We start from the raw sequence: 22,431 nt of genomic DNA on the forward strand, positions 1-22,431 counted from the left end.
CTCCAGAGTGCAAAGATCAAATCAACTAAAAGTTATTTTTATTTACAATTTGAGACGCTGCTTTCAGAACATTCTCTAAACGCAAATAAAGTGTAGTAGGCCTACTGTATTTTCAATAAAACAAAAATTCCTGTTGTTGATTCATCAGCAAGTCCTACTTCCACCGCTACTGTAATTTTACTAAAGTGGCTCTGACACAACCTTAAACAAATGTATGTTTCAGAATCAGTGTCCCAAAAGTTAAAGCACAAATATAATCGTAAAACAAGTACGTGAGAAACTAAAAACGCTATTACTTTAAAATACAGTGAAGTTCGTCAGTGCATCGGAATATGTTTAACGCTGGATATCAATCCTTTGAGAAAATATAAAATGTAATAAGACCTTATTTAATTTCATATTGCACAGTGCGCAATCGAAAAGGCCTTCGAAGTGAGTTAAGCGTGGACAATTTTTAAGCTTGCCAAACAAGTGCATAAATCGAATATGAAAAAAACTACAGTACAAAAATATGTAAGAACTATGTACAAAAAATTTTCTACCGTGGTAGAAGTGCAGTGTGTTGAAGTCGCCTTAAATCTCTACGATACACATAAGGGAACGTTCAAATATTACGTAACGCCTTCGAGGGGGAGGGGGGGGTTATGCAAAGCGTTACGTTAGCGTCACATCGGGGGGAGGGGGTTCAAGCAAAACGTTACGTAACGCTTTCGAGTACGGAATGGTAGTTTTTTGTGCTCAATTCGTAGTGAAAAAGCGTTACGTGGGGGAGGGGGGATTGAAAAATGCGTTACGTTGGCGTTACATGGGGGAGGGGGGGGTCAAAAATTCGGAAAAAAAGCGTTACGTAATATTTGAACGTTCCCTAATACTAAAACTAATAAAATTGATATGCCAATTTACTACGTATGAAAATGCAACATACCCTATTTACAAAACTTAACCAAAATATAAATTGGAGGGGTTCTTTTTTTAAGAAACATCTCAGGTTAAGCGCAAAATGGTGCAAACGTCTGGTTAATCTAACCAAAAAAATAAAGATCCCAAAATGTAGATACTAAACTCATGTTCAGCAAACTCTTCAGTGCTATTCATTTAATAGCACTAAAGATGAAGAGTGAAGAGAAACGTTTGTTAAATGTTGGTTTAGTATCTACATTTTCGGCTCTATATTTTTTGAGAAACATCTCTAGTTATTTTAATAGCTCATCTTTGTGGAGGAAGCTTGAGGTGTCGTTTCCAGCTCTGATTAGCATCGGCTCCTGTAGCGCGGCGTGTACGTCTGAAATATAATCACAAATAGAAGTGTTGTACAACGTAGCCTACCAGCTGGCGAATTTTTTTGCGTGGTCTCTAGGCGTTTGAACATTGAAACTTTCGATAAAAAAATCGAACACACCCGTTCAGTAAAAATGAAGACTTCATTATTGAACAGCTCCATTTGTGGTTGCTTCCCAGACAGCAAAAATGACAGATTTTGCTGTCTGTTACAAGTGCAGTGTGTTGAAGTCGCCAACAAAGTCGGCAATAGATTAAGTGATTAACTATTATCACAAGCCAAGGGTGAGTAAAAGTTAATGAAATCCACAACACCAACTACTCACAATGTTAATATCGCCAGGACTTGGGTGTAGGGCTCCGGCTTCTTGTCGGGCTCTGTGGTTTAGTTTTGTTGAAATAAACACTCAAAATGCAGAAAATCTTCAACCGTTTACCTTTGCAACACTAACCTATTCAAAGACCACCGGGTTACCATTTTAAATTTTGAGACTCAATTGCTTCACCGAAGTGGCATGTCAAGGAATCATCATGAACTGCTACTTTAGTTAACAGCCGCCAGCAAAAAGATCGAAATATACAGACAGTTAATCACGCCTACAGCAAAAAGTATCATATTATACTTTCAGTTCTTCGAGCGGTTGTATGTTTCAACATCGGTACTTTCTGAGCTGTCTTCTTGAATATAAACTTGCGTTAACAGTAGCCTATGTCAAATTTATGTTGGCAACAAAATGCGTAACGATAATTTCAAATCGTGTTATAAAAATGCCGCAAGTTAAATAAATTGAGTGCAACAGATATGGTATGCCTATGTAGGCTAGTATTTACCAAACTGCTCCTAGACAAGCGAGATGATCGGCCTGGGCTTGGTGAGCGACTGCGAACTGGCGATGAAAGCTTAAAGTGATCAATATTAGTGTTAGTGGAATTGAAAGGCTATAAACCTGAAGAAATAACACTGCACACTTCTGTTACAGTTGACTCAAAATCTTGTGAGTTTCACGCCATGCAATTCACGTAAAAAAGCAGAATGAGACTGTTTATCAGGTATTTAATTATAGCCCAAGATATTTTGTTTTTTTAGTGACAGGAGGTTAAACTGAAAAGATGTAAATGCTAATCAGCTTTATTTCAAACGCTTCGTTAGTCAGCACAACTGACTTTATCCAGTGGGCTAAAAGTAATAAACACGCAACAACTACCAGTTTAACAGCACAAAACATATTGACAAGATGAATACGGTATTGCTGCTATACAAGTAATTTAACCCTATTGATTAAGTCAGTTGTACTGACTGATGAAACGTCGGAAATGATGCTGATTGTTATTTAGTCTACAACATTTGCTACCATTTTTGTTTTTCTGAGATGAGCTACTTACAGCACCACGGCGTGTCACACATTCTCCCTTGATGAGAACATTGTAGTCTTCCATCAAGGCTGGCCAAACATGGAAGGCCACCAGTGGTGCATAGTACTCGCTGTCATAGCTTCGTCGGTACCTGCGACATTTCTTTGAGTTAAAATACGATTCAACGGCATAAGAATTTCTTGAGTAGGCCTTACGTTACTTATTGTCAACAGGCAGTAGCCTTCAGCGTGCTTGAAAGTCGTTTCCTTTCAGGAAGAGAGCATTCATAGAAGCAGTTGTGTCTATTGATTGCCACAATAGTCGGTAAAATTATAAAAATTGACAGTGACAGCATTGATTATCTTGTCTGGTCTCAAGTAGCCCAACAATCAGGTTTGGCCTACTTCTTAATCAAACAGACAACCAACAACTGCTTTAATTGGTATCGTTGCGTTAACAACTTGACATTTCATGCCGCAAATAACTGGCAGCAGCGCAGCCAGAAAGGTTTGGAAAAAAGCCACCATTTATGACGTCACAACAATTCGACCTACAATATTGTTCTTGTTGAGGTGCCATGGTGACGTCATATGCCTCCATCGTAACATCACATGCCTCATGTCTCAGAAGAGAACAGTGACACCTAATGAATTATATTGACGCCAAATCAGATTACGGGACTGTGTCTTGGCAAATGAGCCATCCGACAGCTCAGTTAGTTAAGTGGCCGAATTTATAAGAAACCGCAAGATCAAGCAGCGCTGATTTGACTCTCAGGGTGTGTGCTTGAGCAACCTATTTTAACGACAGCTCTCCATTCAGCGACATCTAGTGGATGGAATAATCCATAAACAACAACAAGTATGCAAACTTCACTTTGTCAATCTCGGTGACCGACCTTGTGCCTGTGGTTCAAGCCTCTACACTAAACCTCTACAAGATATTCTGCAAAACAGCCAGGAATAAGCTTCAAAAGTTTTCTCGGTTCGAAAGCAAGCTTCAAACCAACCAAAACACACAATGACACGGTTAAAGGCAGTGCGGATCTAGGAGGGCGATCGCCCTCCTAAAACATAGAAAAATAACTTTATTTTTGGTGTGGCTGCACAGTCGGATTAATGTAGTCATCGTTGTATTCTGTTGAAATCGCCCCCCTAGGGCTACTTGAAGGTTGGCACTAAGACTGCCTTTTCGTTCACTTAAATAAACCTTTAAGCTACGAACACACGCTATGCAACACAAGCTACAATAAAATAAAAAGCATGGAGCGGCGTAATATTGTCTTTGACGACTCACTTTGTCTCACTCATCAGTTCACCATCAGTGGCAAGGGGGATGTCCAGAGGAGGATCGAGAGCTTGCATCGAATATGCAACCTTGCATACTTCCCGGATAAAGGGAGCGAGAAGAATGAACTCGCACTCTGGGGGGAACGATATCTTCGGGTTGACATTCATTGTTCGAATGACGTCCTTGAATATGAAATGTGTAAGTTAACTTAACATTTTTGTAACGCAAAATTTATACGTTTCTCAGACAGCAATTTCTGTCATTTTTACATTGATTCAACGTCTACAAAGACGTTAAATCAATGTAAAAATAACGAATTTAGCTGTTTGGAGTGATATGGTTCAAGTTTATTGGGGTAGGATATAATTTCAAAAAAATATAATCTGATCCAGGCAGCAAAAGTTATTACTGTATTTGCTGTCTGGCAACGTTGAAACAACACAAAACCGACAACTTTTGCATGACAGATGTGATCAACATTCCGTGTGTTGCTTTGCCAGCAACAGAATAATGATCACATCTGGCCACCGAAAGTTGTCAGTTTTACATCGTTTCAATGTCGTACTGTTGCCAAAACGACATATTGCTTACATCTACGCTTCTGTCGACGTCATAAAGATCGAGATTTCTCACGACGTAATCGGTCACTGCCTCATCCAAGCTCCCTGGTCCACTGTGTACGGGCGAGAGAATCTTCCGAGCACGAAGTCGGAAAGCGCGGTAAGCCATTTTCGCCACGTGGAAGGACTCGCACACAGAGATGAAGATGATTCGCTTTATCGTGTCGTCATCATCGACAAACCGACGGAGGCGATCCTACGTCATCAAATGTTCATATTGTTAATGTCAGTGCCTGTTTCCTAAATGCCAAACCTACCTAGATATCAATGTTGGCCAAAATTTTACTCAGTGAATGTTATTTTTTTCTTGCAAACCACAAATACATTATTGATGCAGGCGGTTTTCATAGCTTAAAGTCTGTAACAAATGCAATATAAAGATAGTGACGGTGGCGTCGGTGGACTGTCCAAACCAGAAGTTTTGATTGTATAAACAATTTTCGATCGTGCTCGGCTGCAAGTAAGTCCGAGCAAACATTTATAAGAGTAGGCTACAATGCTGCAGAAGCATTGCTTTGACACTTTTACAAGCAGTTAGTGTAGCAATGTAATCTGACATAAAAAAGTAGGTTTAAGCTAAGGTACTAGAAATTTCAGACCTTTGCAAGAGCTACTGCTCTCATAAAGTGGTCCAATAACATTGTTAAAACCGCAATTTTATCGAGAGCTGTCATCACTTCATCACTTTTGGTTTTTACAATTTTACAGACAGTTACAGTAGAATGTTTGATTTACTGACAAGCAATGCAATATTTTCTTTAATGAGCAAAACTGAGGCAGAGAGCAAAATCCATCGTAAAAATGACGGATTGTGGTGTCTGGATAGGCACGTACTTGCATGTCAAGTCGGTTGATGGCGTAAAGGTCGTTGAAGCGCGCCACCAAGCGAGAGTGACGGATGGAGTTGGTCAGTTCAGCATTTGTTGGCCGAGAAACCGGTCGGTCATAATCGCCCAATCTGTGGTACAATTAAAACTGTTATCGTGTCCAACTTATATCTATCCTATCATATAGGGCACTCGATATCCACTCAAATATTATAACAAAGTAGTATGGGCCTATGAAAAGTTAATCAAACAACTGTAACACGTTAGCGTTGAAAAATAAACACATAGATACCTTGCGTTTTTATCAAACTAACGTTACTTTAGCGTCAAAAGATATCAAAAGAATCACAAAAATATGCAGGCTAGTCCTTTCGGCTCAAACAAATTAGCAAATGGTTTCTACCTGTTTGATTACAAGTGTAAGTAGCATTAGTCTTTTTTGGATTTTTGTTTTTACACTCACAAACGAAGCTGCAAACATATAAACTGTTGCAGTTTGATTTAAATGTCACCCACCAGAGTTATGCCAAGGCAGGCTACAATACACGAGAAATCAAACACGATTTTACAATGCTCGTAAATTATAACTTCAAATATTTGGAGAAAATTACGCAAGGTAGCCTGCTCGAAAAGGAATTTGATCGTTGCAACTTAAGAACAGCTTTCTCGAAATATAATATTAATCTGTGACGCGCTTGATCAAATCATTGATTGTTTGGTAATATTGTTGTTCTGCGTCTACCCAACGGATTAGCGTGGTTGATACTCTTGTTTCAAGCGAGTTAAATACCGGTTTCTTTGTGTTGGCATTATTCCGGCAGCGGGCTTTAAATACCAGTATAGGATTCTTTTTGATATTCTAGACAAGAATCGTATTGTGAACCAAGCCGCGTCACAAATACCCAAGCCAAGATTAAACACCGACCCAAACTCTGTTAACGATATAACTAACGTTTTAATAACATACAGCGCTATGGAAAATCCATCCCTTAGTAAGTTAAATTTGAAATCTTTTTTTGGTACCGGGAATATTTTGTGTAAAAAGGTGATCACATGATTCATTTTAGCATACTTTCTCTAATTACATCACAAGCTTTCAATTACATCATTCGCTGTGACGCAACTGGGATAATCTACCCATGTCGGCAGCCTAAATTTCTAAATGGGTTCCTTTCTGAGCGGTGATCGTTTGCTGGTTCCAAACAGGAAACAGCAAATCGGTATTTTCACCATTGAATCGACGTGTAAACCGGTGTTGCTAGCAGATCGAGATGGCGAAAATAAAACAAGGCAAATTTGTCACAATTTTATTTTTGAACCTTGATTCTTCGTACGTTTCCTGTTCTCTTAAAAATTATGTTTTTGTGAAACTACGGTGTCACCCAAACTTTTATTTCTAGCTCCACTCATGGCCAATAAATTTTTCTAAAAATTAGATTTTTACGCTTTCTTTATTCTTTTCCCCAGATGACACAATAGGTTTTAACATTCTCACATGTTGAAAAACAAAGAAACTTTGATTTCGAAGATTTTAGTCAGACTGTTAATTTTCAATAACAGTCTGATTTTGCGTTTTTCAACTTACTTTTTCTCATTTGCTACTGCTTCCCCAAGGCAGCAAAAAAGTTTTATGTCATTAGGAAACCGCAAAAAGTAAAAACATCTCAAAAAATGTCAGTCAAGCACTAGCAGTAGCTGTAATCAAAATCTGCAAAATGTGACAAATCAGGCCGCATCTCCAGGTGGCCATGGTCCACTATACTAAGACGTGGGATTAATGCTAAAAAAATCTATTGTGGTCCTGAGGTAAGCACTGATATCTCCTTTACGCAACAATGTTCAAGGTATCTCTAAACATATTTCAATTTTACCACGGTAGCAATATCGGGCTTACTATAACATAAAAAGAATAGTAGCCTAAAAGTATTGGTCTCTTCATGCCCATCCTTTGTGTACTTAGTACAGCGTTATATGTGTGACGTCAATAAATCAAAGTGCCAAGGCATTGAATTTTCGCGCTTGGACGAAAGCAGAAAAAGGGAAAGCAACATGTCGCAAATGATTGGTTGGATATCTATCAATAGCCTCGACCTCTTATGAGGGGAAGGAAAACACAATAGCAAAAAGAAATTATCAGCCTCACCACACAATGGAATTAAATAGGTTCCAATGTTTAGCTTTTTTAAACATTTGTTTTGATTTTGCGGAAGGACCTGGAGCTTATTGTTCGATATCAACGCGTCATTCCTGAATGTCCTTGACGATAAAAGTCATGAAAGGCGTATCCGCGCAGATGTTGAAAGACCAACCATTTAAAAAGTTTTAATCCAACTAGTTCCTTGACAGTGCACAAATTGTTCTAACTAGAAAGATATTGCAAAAAGAACATCCCGGACAAAACGCATTTCTGCATTAAGTAAAAGGTCACGCAACTATTTTATTTCTCGGTGGAATCTCTGTTATGCTGTTGTATTTATTGGCCACTAGACTACTGGTGGTCCTGCAAAAATGTAAGAGCGCAGATTGGTGATTTAAAACAAATCTTAACAATTTAGAGAACCATTACTTAGTGAGTTACCCGGATAATCTAGTTGGGCTGCAGCAGCGACGCGGTGGGCTAGAACTACGACGCGGTGGTGGACTACAACTGCGATTTCGTCGACGAAGCCTAAACAAAAGCACAAACGATTAGTAAATATATGTAAGTTAGTAGCCTACGTAGGCTATCTGCAAAAAATCTAGCGCAAGTTATTCATCACTACAAATTAATATGGAAAAATTCGTTGTAACTACACATTTCAAGCAATTTAAAGTTTTAAAATAGATTTTTTTAAATGCTTTCCAGACCTCCGTGAAAGCAACATGCAAAATTGAACTCGCTTACGAACAAGTTTTAGCAAGTATCTTTACAGAACTATTTTAAAATATTTCAAAAATCATTGAAAGCATTCAATTGGTCTGAAAGGATAGTTACGTTTTGACAAGTCTAACAAACGAAACGAAAGCCAACATCTGAGAAAAAAAAAGGTTTTCAAATGTGTAAAATTTTAGCCTGGAAAACAACGTGATTGGTTATCTCAAAGCCATGTAGCCTATTCCAACCAGTGTTTCCCAACCGCAAAAAATTTGTTTTTCATTTAATTTTTTTGTAAAGTCTAGATTATTCATGTAGCCTAATTCACTTTGTTCGTTGATTGGTTTTGAATCTTTATCCTCGGAATGACAAAGCCTTGATAGGTTTATTCCTGGTGGTTTCGCATACTTGTAGAGACTCTTGACGCAGGGCCGGTTACCGAGATTGGCAGAGTGAAGTTTTCCGATTGTTGAAGTGTTGTTGCCGGGGAACTATTCTATTCATTAGGTGCCGCTGAATGGAGAGCAGTCCTGAAAGTGCGTTGCTCAAGCGCACACCCCGAGAGTCGAACCAGCGCCGCGTGATTGTTGTTATCTGCTGTTAAGTAGGTTTAGTATTTTACAAAGCCAACATAAACAAACAAGTACACTAGGATTATCAGTATCACATTTATTTCAAAACTGTAAGAAATGTATTTAAACTTGCGCATTCTACTGCCTTTTTGAAAATGGGGAGAAGGGTATAAAAATGTTCCAAACTGATAAAAAAAAAATGGAAACGCTATAAGGAGGTATTTAATTATCACCCCATTTTGTTGCTTTTCTTAACTCTCATTCATTGACTCAAAATATGAGGTTTATCGTCCAGATTTTTACCCCAGTATGACGATTTGCAATTTTTCCTCCGAAGATGACGTTCAAGCGGTTAATGCGGTTAAGCAGTGCAAGCGGTTCAATGCGGTTACAGCATCAACTCACCGATTTTCCAAAATATCCCGTTCGCTGCGAAGAAGACTAACTTGATCGTTAAGCCGATCAACCTGTCTTTCGTAATCTCCGACAACTTCCAGCTGGGATTTGTATCTGGCGGCCTCACTTCTCGCCTTGCGCAAGCTTCAAAAATAACACACACATGTTCAGCGGTTTGTCTGCGACTTTACATCACTTTGCTTTAAGAGTTCCACTGAATAAGGGAGTTTTCAAGCGGGGGACTTAAATTTTGCAATCAATGTGAGCTAATTTTTAAAAAGCACTTGTGTTTTATTTAACGATAAACACGAATCACCTTATCAAAGAGACCAAAATGTAGCGACTAAACTCATGTTCAGCAAACGTTTCAAATACTAAACTGTCTTTAGATGCATAGCCTATCCATCGCACTGATGATCATGACAGTTTAGTTTTTGAAACCTTTGCTAAACATGAGTTTAGCAAAAACATAAAAAAACGAAAGGTGACTCTTGTGTAGTTTGCTGCTATACTAACCACAAAATTATGATTAGTCAGTTCAGCAGAATGTTTCATTATTGCAGCTCATAGCAAAACAATCGTGGACTAACTAGGCCTACTCACTCTGCACGCAGCATTATGATTTCTTCCGCGGCCAACATACTTTCTTCAGAATTTTCTTTAGCCTTCTCCAACTCGACCTGACTGCTATTCAACCTGGAATGAACAGGCCGGTTGTAAACCGAGCATAATATTAGCTTTGACAAGCCCTTTCAACAAAGACTAAAGAAATATGTTGAATTTAAAACTCGTATCAAGTTACAAAAGTAATTTTGTTGTGTATTACTCTGTGTGTAAACAAACGCCCCCTTTTCTATTTCATTTAAATGACCTTTGAACTGCACATCGGATGTCAGTTCGTAGTCTATATGTTAGCGGTTCACCTCGTACATGTACCATTGTAGTAATTCAAAATCATGTCGCAGCTGCAGCATATGAATGCACACAGTGAAACCAGATATCGACCGGGTGCAGCTAAAAGTAATTCAATGTGGTACTTTTAAAATCAACAAAGCATCGTGTCACATTAAAAATTCGTCGACAGCTTTCTTTTGTAGGCTACGTGCAGCTTGCTCACAAGACAATCGAAATTTGAAAAGTACACTTCCTACTCTTCTTTTGTTGAATTTAGTTCTTCTTGGGCAGAATCAAGTTCGCTATTCAACTTCGAAACGTCGTCTTTGTGCTTTGCTTTCAAGTCAGACATTTTCCGATCCTTTTCAATCGATTCCTAAAGTGCATTGTTTATTAGAAATTACAATTTTTTAACACATTTTTAAACTCACTAACAATTGTCTAATCTAATTAATTAAATCTTCATACCACATAAAGTAAGAAACAGCAGACAATATCATTAAAGATTATGCTACACTTTGGCCAGTAAATGATGCAAAAAATCTGCTTGTTTTGAATAAAGGGAGCGAAGTCTGATATTTGTTTAGCAACTTTCCGGTGTAGTCAGGGATACATCAATGACAAAAGCTGACAAGAATACAAACCCTCAGCCCCAAACGTAGGTGTAAGAGCAAGAGATATACGGGGTTTAATCGTACCCAGTGAGCTCTTCAATTTGTCAAGGATTCGAACAAGTTTGACAAAAATATGGGCAGGAAACGTCAGCATGTTTTACAAATTTCATGATTTTTTTTTGTTTCTTACTTAAGTAATTATTATGCTCTACCACAGCTTTACCATTGAAATACATTAGTTATTGGCGTACTTAACTCAAAATGTGCATGTTTTTGTTTGCAAGACGTGCTAAAAGTTTGGGCAGAAAAGTTTAATATTCAGTTTTCTTTCTCAAATTATCAAAGTTGTGGCCTCATATTAATAATAATAAAAGTAGTAACCTACATTAAATATGTACAAAGGTCATACATGCCAAACTGAAACTTTGCGTGTTTTAATTTGTAAAATTCTGAAAATAGTTTTTGACCTATTCACATTTTAGCTTTTTAGGCAAATTTTTTAAACATTTAAGCATAAAAATTCAGGCTTTAAAACTTCAAAATGATCAAAATTGTGACCTAATAATATTAAACGTAGATCTACAATTCAATTAACATTTTAACAATTGAGGCAAAGTAGTTGACAGAATGCATGTAACTTATGTTGTATTTATGCTGGTACGAATATAGCCTACTGGTAGAAATGGAAAAGTTTAAAGTAGTGTACCATTTGTCGCTAAAATTATTTGACACAATTGATTATGTTTGGGTAAGAATTCTTTTTCGCCCCCAAAACTAATCTTTTTCTACCCTTATGACCCTAAAGATCCAAACGACGACGCAATCGTAACTAAAAGAGCCTTGTTTCTGGGCAGCCGATTATACAGTTGCAAGAATTCGCAGCGATAGACAGGTGTTTCGCCCATGAGGCTGAGCTCATCAGTATCGCACCACTAATTTATGCGACAGATGATCGACCACCGCCCTTCCCGAACTACTGCAGTAGTGGAAAGAAAACAACCAAACGAAAGAGGCTTGCGTGGCCAAATGGTAAAATGACTAAACTTTAGTCGGCACTGTTGAACTTTAAAAAAAAATAATGGCTAGTGTGGAGGCTACATCGGTATGGTTAGCGAAACACAATGCTCGTTGTTCTATAGTGAGTAGTCAGGTAGTCCCGACGCCAGGAAGATCGCTCCTTCACAACAGGACATTTGGAAACCAGTTATTAAAGTGTGATTGCCAAAAAGAAGTAGGAAACTACGAAGCAACCGCCCCGTTAGCTCAGTGGTTACGCGCTCGACTCAAGATCACGTGGCACTGGTTCGACTCTCGTGGTGTGCGCTTGAGCAACGCATTTCAGGACTGCTCTCCATTCAGCGTCACCTAGTGAATAGAATAATTCCCCGGCAACAACACTTCAACAATCGGAAACCTTCACTTTGTTTATCACGGTAACCGGCCCTGTGTCAAAAGCCTCTACAAGTATGCGAAATTACCAGGAATAACCAATCAAGGCTTTGTCAGTCCGACGATAAAGATTCAAACCAACCAACCAACCTATGCACAATTTCTCAATGAGAACAAGATGTGCGTACTTGTTACGAATAAAACAGCATGAAAAGCAGTAAAACGTCAATTTGCTTTGACTACATTTGCTTTTGAGTACTTTGAGTACTGTAGAACAGACTTAGGTCAATTTATAAAACGTACTTGGATGAGTGAAAGGCTAGTATCGGATGTGACATTGGACGCTGAAGACATAAATCCGGCCCCAAGCCACGGAAGCAAGCGACTTTTCAAAGTGTCAACTCCCCCGTAAGTACCACCTTCAGAAGCAGCCAGGCTCATCGCAGTAAAAAGCTGATTTTGTATCTTTGAAGTGACCTCAATCAATTCACATAGTTGCCCAAGGTTTGTATCGCAGCTACTGATCTACAATTAAAATAAAAAAATTTACAACTAAAGTCTCAAGAGTTTTGGCCATCTCGTTCTACGCTACACTTTACAGTGCAAACGTGTCATTGAAAAATTGTATTATGTTGTTTTACCACTTATGAGTAACTAATAAACTTGGCATTAAAGAATTAGTACAGGATATTCTGTGGCGAAATATGTTGTTTTTATTACAGAGACAGAATAAGTTTTTACTATAGGACTATAAGTTCCCTTTGTTCCTTTAGCTATTTCATAAATAAAATTAACAACTTCACAAATGACAAATACAAAGTCCTTGGTTATGAATAGCGCATAGTGCCCGCTACTACAGAAACAGACGCTATCTTGTGTACTTTAAAGCAGGAAATCAAATAAAATTCTTGAATATGAGTGATGCTATGAATGTTTTTCCAATAACAATGCAAACAATAGGTAGACCGACAAACTTTACAATGAGAAATTCTTTCATGCCAAGACCTATTACGTGTTAAAAATGCAAAAATCCTTCTTTATTTAATAAAAGCAAAAACATGCGCCATCTATCATAAGGAAACTTGAACAAAATAGCATTGAAGTACCAAATAACACAAAGCATTGTAAATAAATGTCATAAAACAAAACCATGCCATTAATTTTGTCACAAAAACTTTCACACGTAGGCTAAGCCTAATCATGCCTTATTGACTGACTACAAGCCAAAGTAACAAATTTAGTTATTGGGACGATTGTTAGTCAGAAAGTATGTAACATTAAACCTCACAACTTACTGCATAGTTGTCCTTCAAATTGTTAATTTTGTCTTGCAAAGCAGAGAACGAAAAGCTATTAGCCAACTTACGTATTGTTTCAGACATTTTGGTGCTAAAAATCGTATCTACAAGTTACATAGTATAAAATTATATCCATGAAACATAGCAATTACAGGCATTTTATCATCTTTTAATCACTACTACTATTATTTGCATTAAACCTAGGCCTACCAAGTATACACAAGATTAGTCTACACCCAATTTATTTTTTCTGCGTGATATTTATCTATTGTAGAACAGGGTACATGTCGTCAAACAGGGAAATCTTCTGTCGAATTATCTTGTTAATAATTGAGCAATGAGCTGCTGAGCATACACTACAGTACAACAGAGACGTAAGTCCTAGGTGGCTTCAAAATCGTCCACTAATCAGCTAAATGTAACACCTGGGCCTGTTTTAGCGATTTTGAAGTCAAAATTTTCGCTTTTCTCTCACAGTGTTGTTAGCGGTGTGTATTTTAACTGAGTATGTCCAGTGGACATTGTCCACTGACATAAAATTCAAGTACATCACTGTTCATCTACGATACTTTGAAAAATCCTAACCGGCTTTCTGACCTTGCGTAGCCGATAGGAAATTTTGCACTTCTTTTCATATGACGTAACGACACTTATCGACCTTATTTTGTAGATGCCATTAAATTTCTTTCTTGTGAGTTCCTTACGTAATATCCGAGGAGCAAATATGCTCTCGGTATTATAACCGCGTAAGTTGCTAAGCTATTGAAAAAGGCACTGAAAACAACAGAAAAAGAAATAAGTATTTCATCAAAACTCAGTTGTTGTATTGTTCCTGCGGCTAGTATAGACTAAACGTTGCTTATTAATTAATATTATTTGTTTGCGTCAGACCATAGTTAATAAATATACCTATTATATTTATTAACTATGGTCAGACAAAGCTGTCCATATCCAAAACAAAACAACGAAATAATACACACACTGCAAATGCGCATAGGTCACAGAGAGCCACTTTGGATGTCGTTAATTTAGGAGTTCACTAAATTCTAAATATCTACTGTTACAAATTTAAATACAATGAGCGTTGAAAGAGTTGAACGTATCCAGAACGATAAAAACAATCAGATCATTATTGATTTACCTTATTTTGCTTTTAAATCAGTTGGTTGGTTCGTTGAATCTTTATCTTCAGATTGAACAGGTCTTATTGAAAGCTCAATCCTGGCAAAGTGCTTTGACCACTCACCCAGGTTGGGTCACCATGGTTAGTGGCAGTAGCGTAGCCAGGAATTTTGAAAGGGGGGGGTTGACGACCCAACGGCGGGGGGTCTGGGGGGCCTCCCCCAGAAAATTTTGAAAAATTATTTTGAATTTGGTAGGTTACATTCTGAGAGTATTTTCAACAAAAATGTGGGTATGAATATTGCTGTAAAATGGTGCTGTCCGGTGGCATAGCAAAAGGATAAGATCATGTTTTCTTCGGCATTTTTTGGAAATAAAGCTAAGTCTCTATGTTTTCTTGTTGCTAATTCCTGGCTGAGCTGTTTGAATATTTGGTATTGGCAAAACTCGCTTTTTTAATGCAATTTTGTTTAAAATTAGGCAATTTTTTTTTAGACTGAAAGCATCATTCTCAAGCATAAAGAGACTGAAAGCATCATTCTCAATATCGTGACGTCACACGCATGCCAAAGGGGGGGGTTGTGACCCCCAACCCCCCCCCCCTTGGCTACGCCACTGGTTAGTGGAGTACAATACTTTTCAGGTAGTCTGTTAATATCCAGATAAGTGTTATTGCCAGATAAGTAATTCAAAGTGTTATTGCCTTTGAATTACTCCATCTATTCTACTAGGTGCTGCAGAATTGAGAGCAGTCTTGAAATGTGCTGTTCAAGCGCACACTCCGACAGTTGCACCAAATTTAGCCTACTTGATCTTGCGTTTTTGCTGTCGGGCGCTGGTTCGACTAAGGCACTAAGCTATCGAGGTGGCCAGTTTGCAGCTTCTCAACAATAGGCAATAAATTGTATTGTCTAGGCTATAGGCTACATATAATCTTCTTGTGGAAAACCAACTCTTTTTCACCTTGTTCTAGTTCAGCTCAAAAGAATAGATCAGCTTTAGATCGCCTGACATCATTATGGTTACTGTAGGTGCTAAATTTACTCTTTCCCTGGTTTTTATAAAGTTTGGCTATAAAGCTGGGAACAGAATTATTGTAAGATCATCAATTGGTTAGCCTACTCTAAAAATTTGATGCAAATTACATTTTTTGATACAACTGAAAACTACAATTGCAACTCAAAAGATTTGCATCAATTAGTGTAAGTTCTGTGAATTGCCAAGGACTAGCATAGTCCTCACAATACGTTGATTAGGCTACTTTGAAAATGCAAGACAAAAAATGGCTAATTGTTTTTACTTTATTTTTGGTTGAGTACGAGATCCACAGCCTCATTTCAGCTCAGCTGGAGGCGAAGAAAAGTGACTTCGCTTCTGGTTAACAGAATCGTTTAGAAGATAATTTAGGCCCAGTCCGATATCGATAGAAGTCTGGGATTCCCTAAATCCGACATCTTCAAAAAACAACAGGACCACCGGTACCAAAAAAAACAATGTTTTTTTCATTGCGGAATCCCTAGAATTATTTGGGCGCTAAAATGATGCCAGACAGCGTCTTGGACTCCCTGACAGCACCACTGCGGATTTAAGCAGACATTTGTTCGATTCTAGGCTAAGTGGGATCATAGCCTACTAAAATATGACAAAAAAACTGAAAGGTGTTCATTATTAAAAACTTTTTTGCAGTTATGAAGCAAAGTTAGCTCAGTGGTTAGGCGCCCGGCTCAAGATCACGCGGCGCTGGTTCAGTGGCGTAGCTAGGAAATGTGCCGCCCGGGGCGGATTCAGATTTTGCCGCCCCTTCAAGAAAAAGCATGTGAAAATGAAATGCGTTTTTTATCAGATTATAATCAAAATCAAAAATCATACTCTGAAAGTACCGCCCCCAGACGTGCCGCCCGGAGCGGTCCACCCCCCTAGCTACGCCACTGCGCTGGTTCGACTCTCGGGATGTGCGCTTGAGCAACGCATTCTAAGGACTGCTCTCCATTCAGCGGCTCCTAATGGATGGAATCATTTCCCGGCAACAACACTTCAACAATCGGAAAATTTCACTCTGTCTATCTCGGTAACCGGGCTTGCGTCAAGAGCCTCTACCCTATGCGAAACTACCAGGAATAACCTATCAAGGCTTTGTCAGTCCGAGGATAAACATTCAAAACCAAACCAAATGTTTTAAAAGATTAATTGTTATTTGCAACATTTTACAAAAAAAAAAACATTTTCAAAGAAAACATAGCGTTTTATCAAAATGCTGCAAATAACTATTAATCTTTTAAAACTAAACAGTTTTTCAACTAAACTATACCAGTAGTTAAAAAACAGGTTTGATTCTCAGGGTGTGCGCTTAACCAACGCACTTCACCCAGCCAGCAAAACTGGTCCTTTTTACATTGACTTATCGTCTGCAGACGTTGAATCAATCTAAAAAGGACCAGCTTTGCTGACTGGGCAAGGACTGTTCTCCACTTAGCGACCTTTAGTGAAGAATAATTGATAAACATACGGTAATTCATAGAACAGTTCATTCAGAAATTCAAAGAATAATAATTCATAAACAACAACACTTTTAGAACTAGCTGAAACTTTATTCTGGCAATTTCATTGACTGGACATGCGTCAGTGGTTCAAAACCTCATAAACAAGCCTATGCAAAACTTCCAGGATTGAGCCTCCAAAAAGGTTTTCCCTTTCAAAAGATAAAGATTTTCACAACCAATCAAATCAAAATAATCGTCTGATAGGCTGAAGATCTGTTAGATCGAAAGCGAATATTTTTAAGACCTGTGACAACTGACAAAACATAAAGGCTAACTCAATCATTTATAATAATCATAGAAATTGCTGTAAGTTTAACATCTGAAGGACATGGCCCACCTGCTTTTTTTCGGTGTTAAGCCTTTCGGCTATATATATTTTTGGTATAAAACATGGCAGGAGTGCAGCTTAATTTAGACAAAAAACCACGCCTATCACCTTTCAAAGAATACTAGAACACAAAATATGAAAAAGAAATTCTCAGAAAGATTCTGATATTTTTGTTTCGACTCTACAGCCTCAACAAAGAGTTTTAAATTTAATCTGAAATGAAGCAGCACCTTTGATGTCAACAAAAATACTTTGGTGTCAAAGATTCTGTTGAATTTCAAATCATTTTTATGATTCAATTAGATGACATAAATATTGACTAAGTTTGACTTCATAAATTTTTAACAGTAGTTTTATGCACATATGGCAGCTTAGTTTCCAGCTTGAAAATTAAACAATATGGGTAATGCACCACCACATTTTGCATTGTAAAAATCAGATTTTCACGTGGCAACATGGAATTCAAATTTCCAAAACAGCTGTTTTTTTGTTGTTCTTTACCAGAAAACAGTCTTCAGTTAGTTTGATTTGGTGAGATTGAGAAGTGAATGACAAAGATTTTATTTGTGATTAGCAAGAAATGGTTGCCTTGCTTGATATTGGAGTTGGAGTCGGCTTGGTTTTCCTGTGCATTCTCATAGTTGGAATTTTCATTGCCATACTGTGGTTCATTGTGTGGAAATTGTTTTTGCAAAATATGAAGCTGATTCAACTACTAATGCAGAAAAAGGAATAGTTTAACTCACTTGGTTGCTACACAATATTAGCACAACAAGCTCGGTTACGAAAATATTTCTCATGTTGAAAAGTTCACATTCTCAGAAAGTTGTTTGTGAGGCTGCTATGCTATTATTCAACAGACAATCCAATGTACGGAGGGAATGAACAATATACTTTCATGGATTCTTTTGATTAGTCTTTCACATCATCATCATGTGACATCCGTTTTATCAATTTCATATTAAAATCTTGCAGAATTTTAATATTCAATGCTAGAATAAACTGAGCACTGCTAATTTAGCAAGTTACATGATTGTAGCAGTACTTTTGAATTTTCTATGTTGTTGTCAAATATTTCTATTTTTATCTCCTGGATTGTATCAACCCATTATATAAAATTTTAAATATGAATTTAGGCTACATATTATTTGTTTACATGCATTATTTGTATATTATTTGTATTTTTTTATTACATTGTGTAACATTATAATTTTGTGTGTCAAATTATATACTGAATGTTGTTTCTCAATAAAGAAGCAACATTCATTTTTAAGTACATCTTCTTGGATTATTCATTTAGAATTTTAACCCATTATGTATATAGTTTAAGATGTAGGTCATACACTTTTCATGTTGGACATCGTAAGAAGGTTGAAACCTATAAGACTCACGTTTTGATTTCTATATAATACATAACATATAGCATTCCAATTTATGTGGAATTACAGTGTTTGATTTAATGGTTTCTCATGGTGATGTTGTTTAGTAATACAATTTTCTAGTTAGCAATTACAAGAAAATCAAACATGAGTGTTATCATTGACAATAATTTAGTGAATGTCTGTTGTTTGTTAGCCCAAAGTATGCACTCGACTTTATGGGTTCGCAATAGAGTTGATGCACTCATAACTTGTTATTATTTGCATAAAATTCTAGCAACTGCCAAAAATTCACATAAAATCTTTAATATTTTTTCATAGGTTGTAACATGGCAGCTTGTTCTTGTATATTAATGACACAGCAGAACATTGACCATGTTATTTTCTTAATTTTAGTAAAGGTCTATCTTCTCGTTAACATCAGCATTGTCAATTTAACTACAGTATATTTACTTCACTGAGATTTTTATCCTCATATAAACTTATAAATATACAGTAAAGTGATAAGTTTGCAAATAGGGTAACAAAAATCTCTAGTAATTAGTCTTATTACTCAGTCTTATTCTGACTGCCAAGTATATCACTCTTTCTATACAAAGGAATACAAGTCTTTTTTTTTATGCAGTGAAATCAAACCTCATTTAACTTCCAGTAATACATTTGAAAGAAAGTCTTTTTGTGAAAATTTTGGTTTTGTAAAAAAAATACTTCATTGTAATTTACATCAACATAGATTGATTTAGCTTGATTTGTTATTTTTAAGTGTTGGTAGAAATTATAAATTTCGATTTAAATATAAAATTGACAACAAATAATACTACAATCAACCTAAACCATTGTTTTTATAATATACTGTGCTCTTGAAAACTACCAAACTGTAATACAGTATACGTATTTTTATGTTTTTGTACTCAGAGGCAAGGGATTGCTGAATCACGTTTTCATGGAGCAAAATTTTGCAACAACATGAATTTTATAAGTATCTAAAGATATGTACTTGTGTGCACAAGTGATTGTGACAGCAAATCTCTGCTTCATATTTGCTAATTTTAATAGTACAGTATAGTGCATTTTTATGGTGGCAATTACTATGTACTGCTTTGTTTTGATGTTTTTGTTACTTAGAATGTCTAGTATTTTCTATGGACTAAGTATGTGAAGGTAAATCAACTTGTACTGTATACCAGTATTAATTTTATTAACCTGATGATCAAGGTATATGATTGTGAGTAGTTTTTTTGCAATTTTTATTGAAAAAGTATATTAAATGCATAATGAGACTGCTTACCAGAAATCTAATTATAAAATTTTTCTTGTGTTCTTCTAGTGACTGCAGGCTAGGCTACCACAAGACCTTGAAAATGATAACCAGGTTCCTTTTATCTGTTCAAGTCTCTTCACAAAGTTGGTCGTGACTGCTTACTGACCAAATGTCAGAAACAAAACTGGTTATGACTATTATCAGCATCTTGTGGTAGCCTAGACTGCAGTCGCCAGAAGAACTCAAGAAAATATTTTATTACTGTAAATGGTGTAGCCTGTGTCAACTTGTAAACCCTGCATTATGCTATCAATGGTACAAACAACCAGACAGGCATGTCTCATAAGCTTCATTTGCTCTTGATGGAAATACGATCATAGAAAAATATCAGAAAAACTGTGTTTTGTTATGTCAATGCAGTCAATGTAAAAATATAAAAGCTTTTGACAAGGTTTTAGTGCTCAATTTATTGTTTACTCCCTTATAGCATCATGCCTTCATGATTTCGAAATCATTTGTATACCGGTACTGGAAGGCTCTTTGTCTCTGCAACTTAACTATTAAATAGTTGCTTGTTGAACTGGTTTCTGCCCAAACTGTCTGTTTTAAGTCGGAATGGCCCGTTTCGGTGAGTCCGATTCGGTGAGTCCAATCCCTTAACGGGGGATTTTTTCAATTTTTTTTTAATTATCGGGTACCGTAGCCTAATTATCATTGCTGTTTTAGGGTTAGGGGTTAGAGGTTAGGAACTCACCGAATCGGACTCACCGAATAGTAGCAGACCCGTTTTAAGTAATGTATTATAAAAAAATTTGGTGTAGCCTTTTTTCGATTCCCCAATTTGTACACTGTGTGGCTTACTGGTTAGTGCGTTTGCCTCTGAATCGGTAGGCATGGGTTTGATACCCTGTCGGGTCATACCAAAGACTTTTTGTTTGAGTAGTACTGAGTACTGAATCTTATTCCTGCTTGGCTCCCAGCAATGGAATGGATTAGGATAATAATGTACTCAGTTGCGCCTCTATGCGGCTGCATTGATACTGTCTGCTTTGTAAAGCGCTCTAGAGCAATGCATTCTGCAATGGATATAGTACCATATAAAAACAGGCATTATTATTAGGGGGGTGGGGGCGGATGCCCCACCTGCCCTCAATTTTTCTGCAGATGGAGGGGCAGGGAGGCAATGGTGCCCTTTTAAAGTCATGTAAGCTACTGGACATTTTGCAATATAACAATTTCTGCTATTCGCTTTTAGCCTATTTATAATCTTTCATTTTTGCCTCAAAATAATATTTAGCCTACGGCACAAAATTTTGCAACTGCAACACACTACAGGCCTTAAAACTCGTTTTTTTTTCGGCCGCCATCGTGGCCTACCGGGAGCTCCTTCTCGGCGGCCAAATCTGCGTGCTTGGAGGCCAAAATAACGATAGCACAAGTAAATGAAATTAAACTTGCAACAATGCTAAAATGATCACTTAGCGTTGTTGAAGTCTGGGCCTGGGCGACGTCATACAATAGAATCGTTGCACCACGCAGTAACTGCTTTATCGGGATTGTAATCCAGTACTGCGGGACCATCTAACGACACTCGCACGAGTGTCTCCAATGTGGCTGATTTTAAAGAAGTTCGCCACTCCCCTAGAATTCTTTTTAGCAACGAAAAACAACGTCCGACATGTGTTGACAATGACGGCAAGGTAATAAAATCAGGGCCGGATTAAGGCGGGGGCTGATGGGGCTGCAGCCCCAGGCTCACCAAAAAAAATAGGCCCACCGATAACAACTTACTAAGAGCAACTGACATAGTACTTAGTTATTAGCAGGATTGAAAGAATAAAGGACGAAAATCATGGAACGAATGCTAACTGTGTAAACCAGTGGTTTTTAACCAGAGGGCACGCCTCCCCAGGGGGGCGTCAGCTAATTTCCAAGGGGGCACGAGACCTAGCGTGCTCTACAACTTTATCTCTGGTTTTAACTCACGCAAACATCTCACTTACAAATTAATGTACTTATAAGCAGAATTTATGATGTCATAGTTTTTCATAAAACTAGTCGGGCGCTGCAGGATAGCAAAATTACTTTGAATAAGGCAACAAATTTGCTTCAGGGTCTACATGACTTTTGTTCAAACATTAAGATCCCAATTTCAAGAATTCGAAGAAAAGGGTAGAGTATTAGTGGCTATCATCATTATATTGAAGAAATTTCAAGAAAGAAGAGAAGAAAAGTATGCTTGGATACTGGATAGCGAAGGCGGATCTGAAGACACATCACTTGATCCATCGAGCAGATTCAAAGTAGACTCATATTTGCCAATCATTCACCAAATTATTTTGTGTATGAAATCCCGAATTGCAGCATACGATCGTCTTCAAATAAGATTTTCATTTCGGGCGGAATTAAACTGTAA

The 22,431-nt window shown here is 37.4% G+C and overlaps 1 protein-coding gene across 2 annotated transcripts; it reads right to left on the bottom strand.

Moving 5' to 3' along the window:
- Window positions 1-21: 21 nt before the first annotated feature.
- Window positions 22-13,563, bottom strand: LOC145783457 (mitochondria-eating protein-like). Of its 2 annotated transcripts, XM_082595336.1 has the most exons (13): window positions 13,383-13,563; window positions 12,391-12,612; window positions 10,342-10,460; window positions 9,794-9,886; window positions 9,200-9,334; window positions 7,947-8,036; window positions 5,376-5,499; window positions 4,513-4,737; window positions 3,928-4,103; window positions 2,662-2,782; window positions 2,110-2,178; window positions 1,605-1,656; window positions 22-1,282 (listed from the first exon to the last, which is right to left on the bottom strand). In XM_082595336.1, exons 1-12 carry the CDS (start codon window positions 13,467-13,469, stop codon window positions 1,609-1,611), a joined length of 1,509 nt encoding a protein of 502 aa, XP_082451462.1. In that variant the 5' UTR covers window positions 13,470-13,563; the 3' UTR covers window positions 22-1,282; window positions 1,605-1,608. The 2 variants fall into 2 exon arrangements, with proteins under 2 accessions (XP_082451462.1, XP_082451463.1); XM_082595337.1 differs by lacking the exons at window positions 1,605-1,656; window positions 2,110-2,178 and having other exon boundaries at window positions 13,383-13,557.
- Between the last annotated feature and the right edge of the window lie 8,868 nt (window positions 13,564-22,431).

This window comes from Aplidium turbinatum, chromosome 14, assembly GCF_918807975.1.
Source record: "Aplidium turbinatum chromosome 14, kaAplTurb1.1, whole genome shotgun sequence".
NCBI lineage: Eukaryota > Metazoa > Chordata > Ascidiacea > Aplousobranchia > Polyclinidae > Aplidium > Aplidium turbinatum.

What these genes read in the sequence shown, in the direction of transcription:
- LOC145783457 (XM_082595336.1), bottom strand. Translation starts at nt 13,469, where the DNA reads ATGTCTGAAACAATACGTAAGTTGGCTAATAGCTTTTCGTTCTCTGCT. An exon ending in ATTTGAAGGACAACTATGCA is followed by an intron (nt 12,613 to 13,382) that starts GTAAGTTGTGAG and finishes TTTTAATTGTAG; the next exon opens with ATCAGTAGCTGCGATACAAA. An exon ending in GCTTGTCTAGGAGCAGTTTG is followed by an intron (nt 1,657 to 2,109) that starts GTAAATACTAGC and finishes ACTAAACCACAG; the next exon opens with AGCCCGACAAGAAGCCGGAG.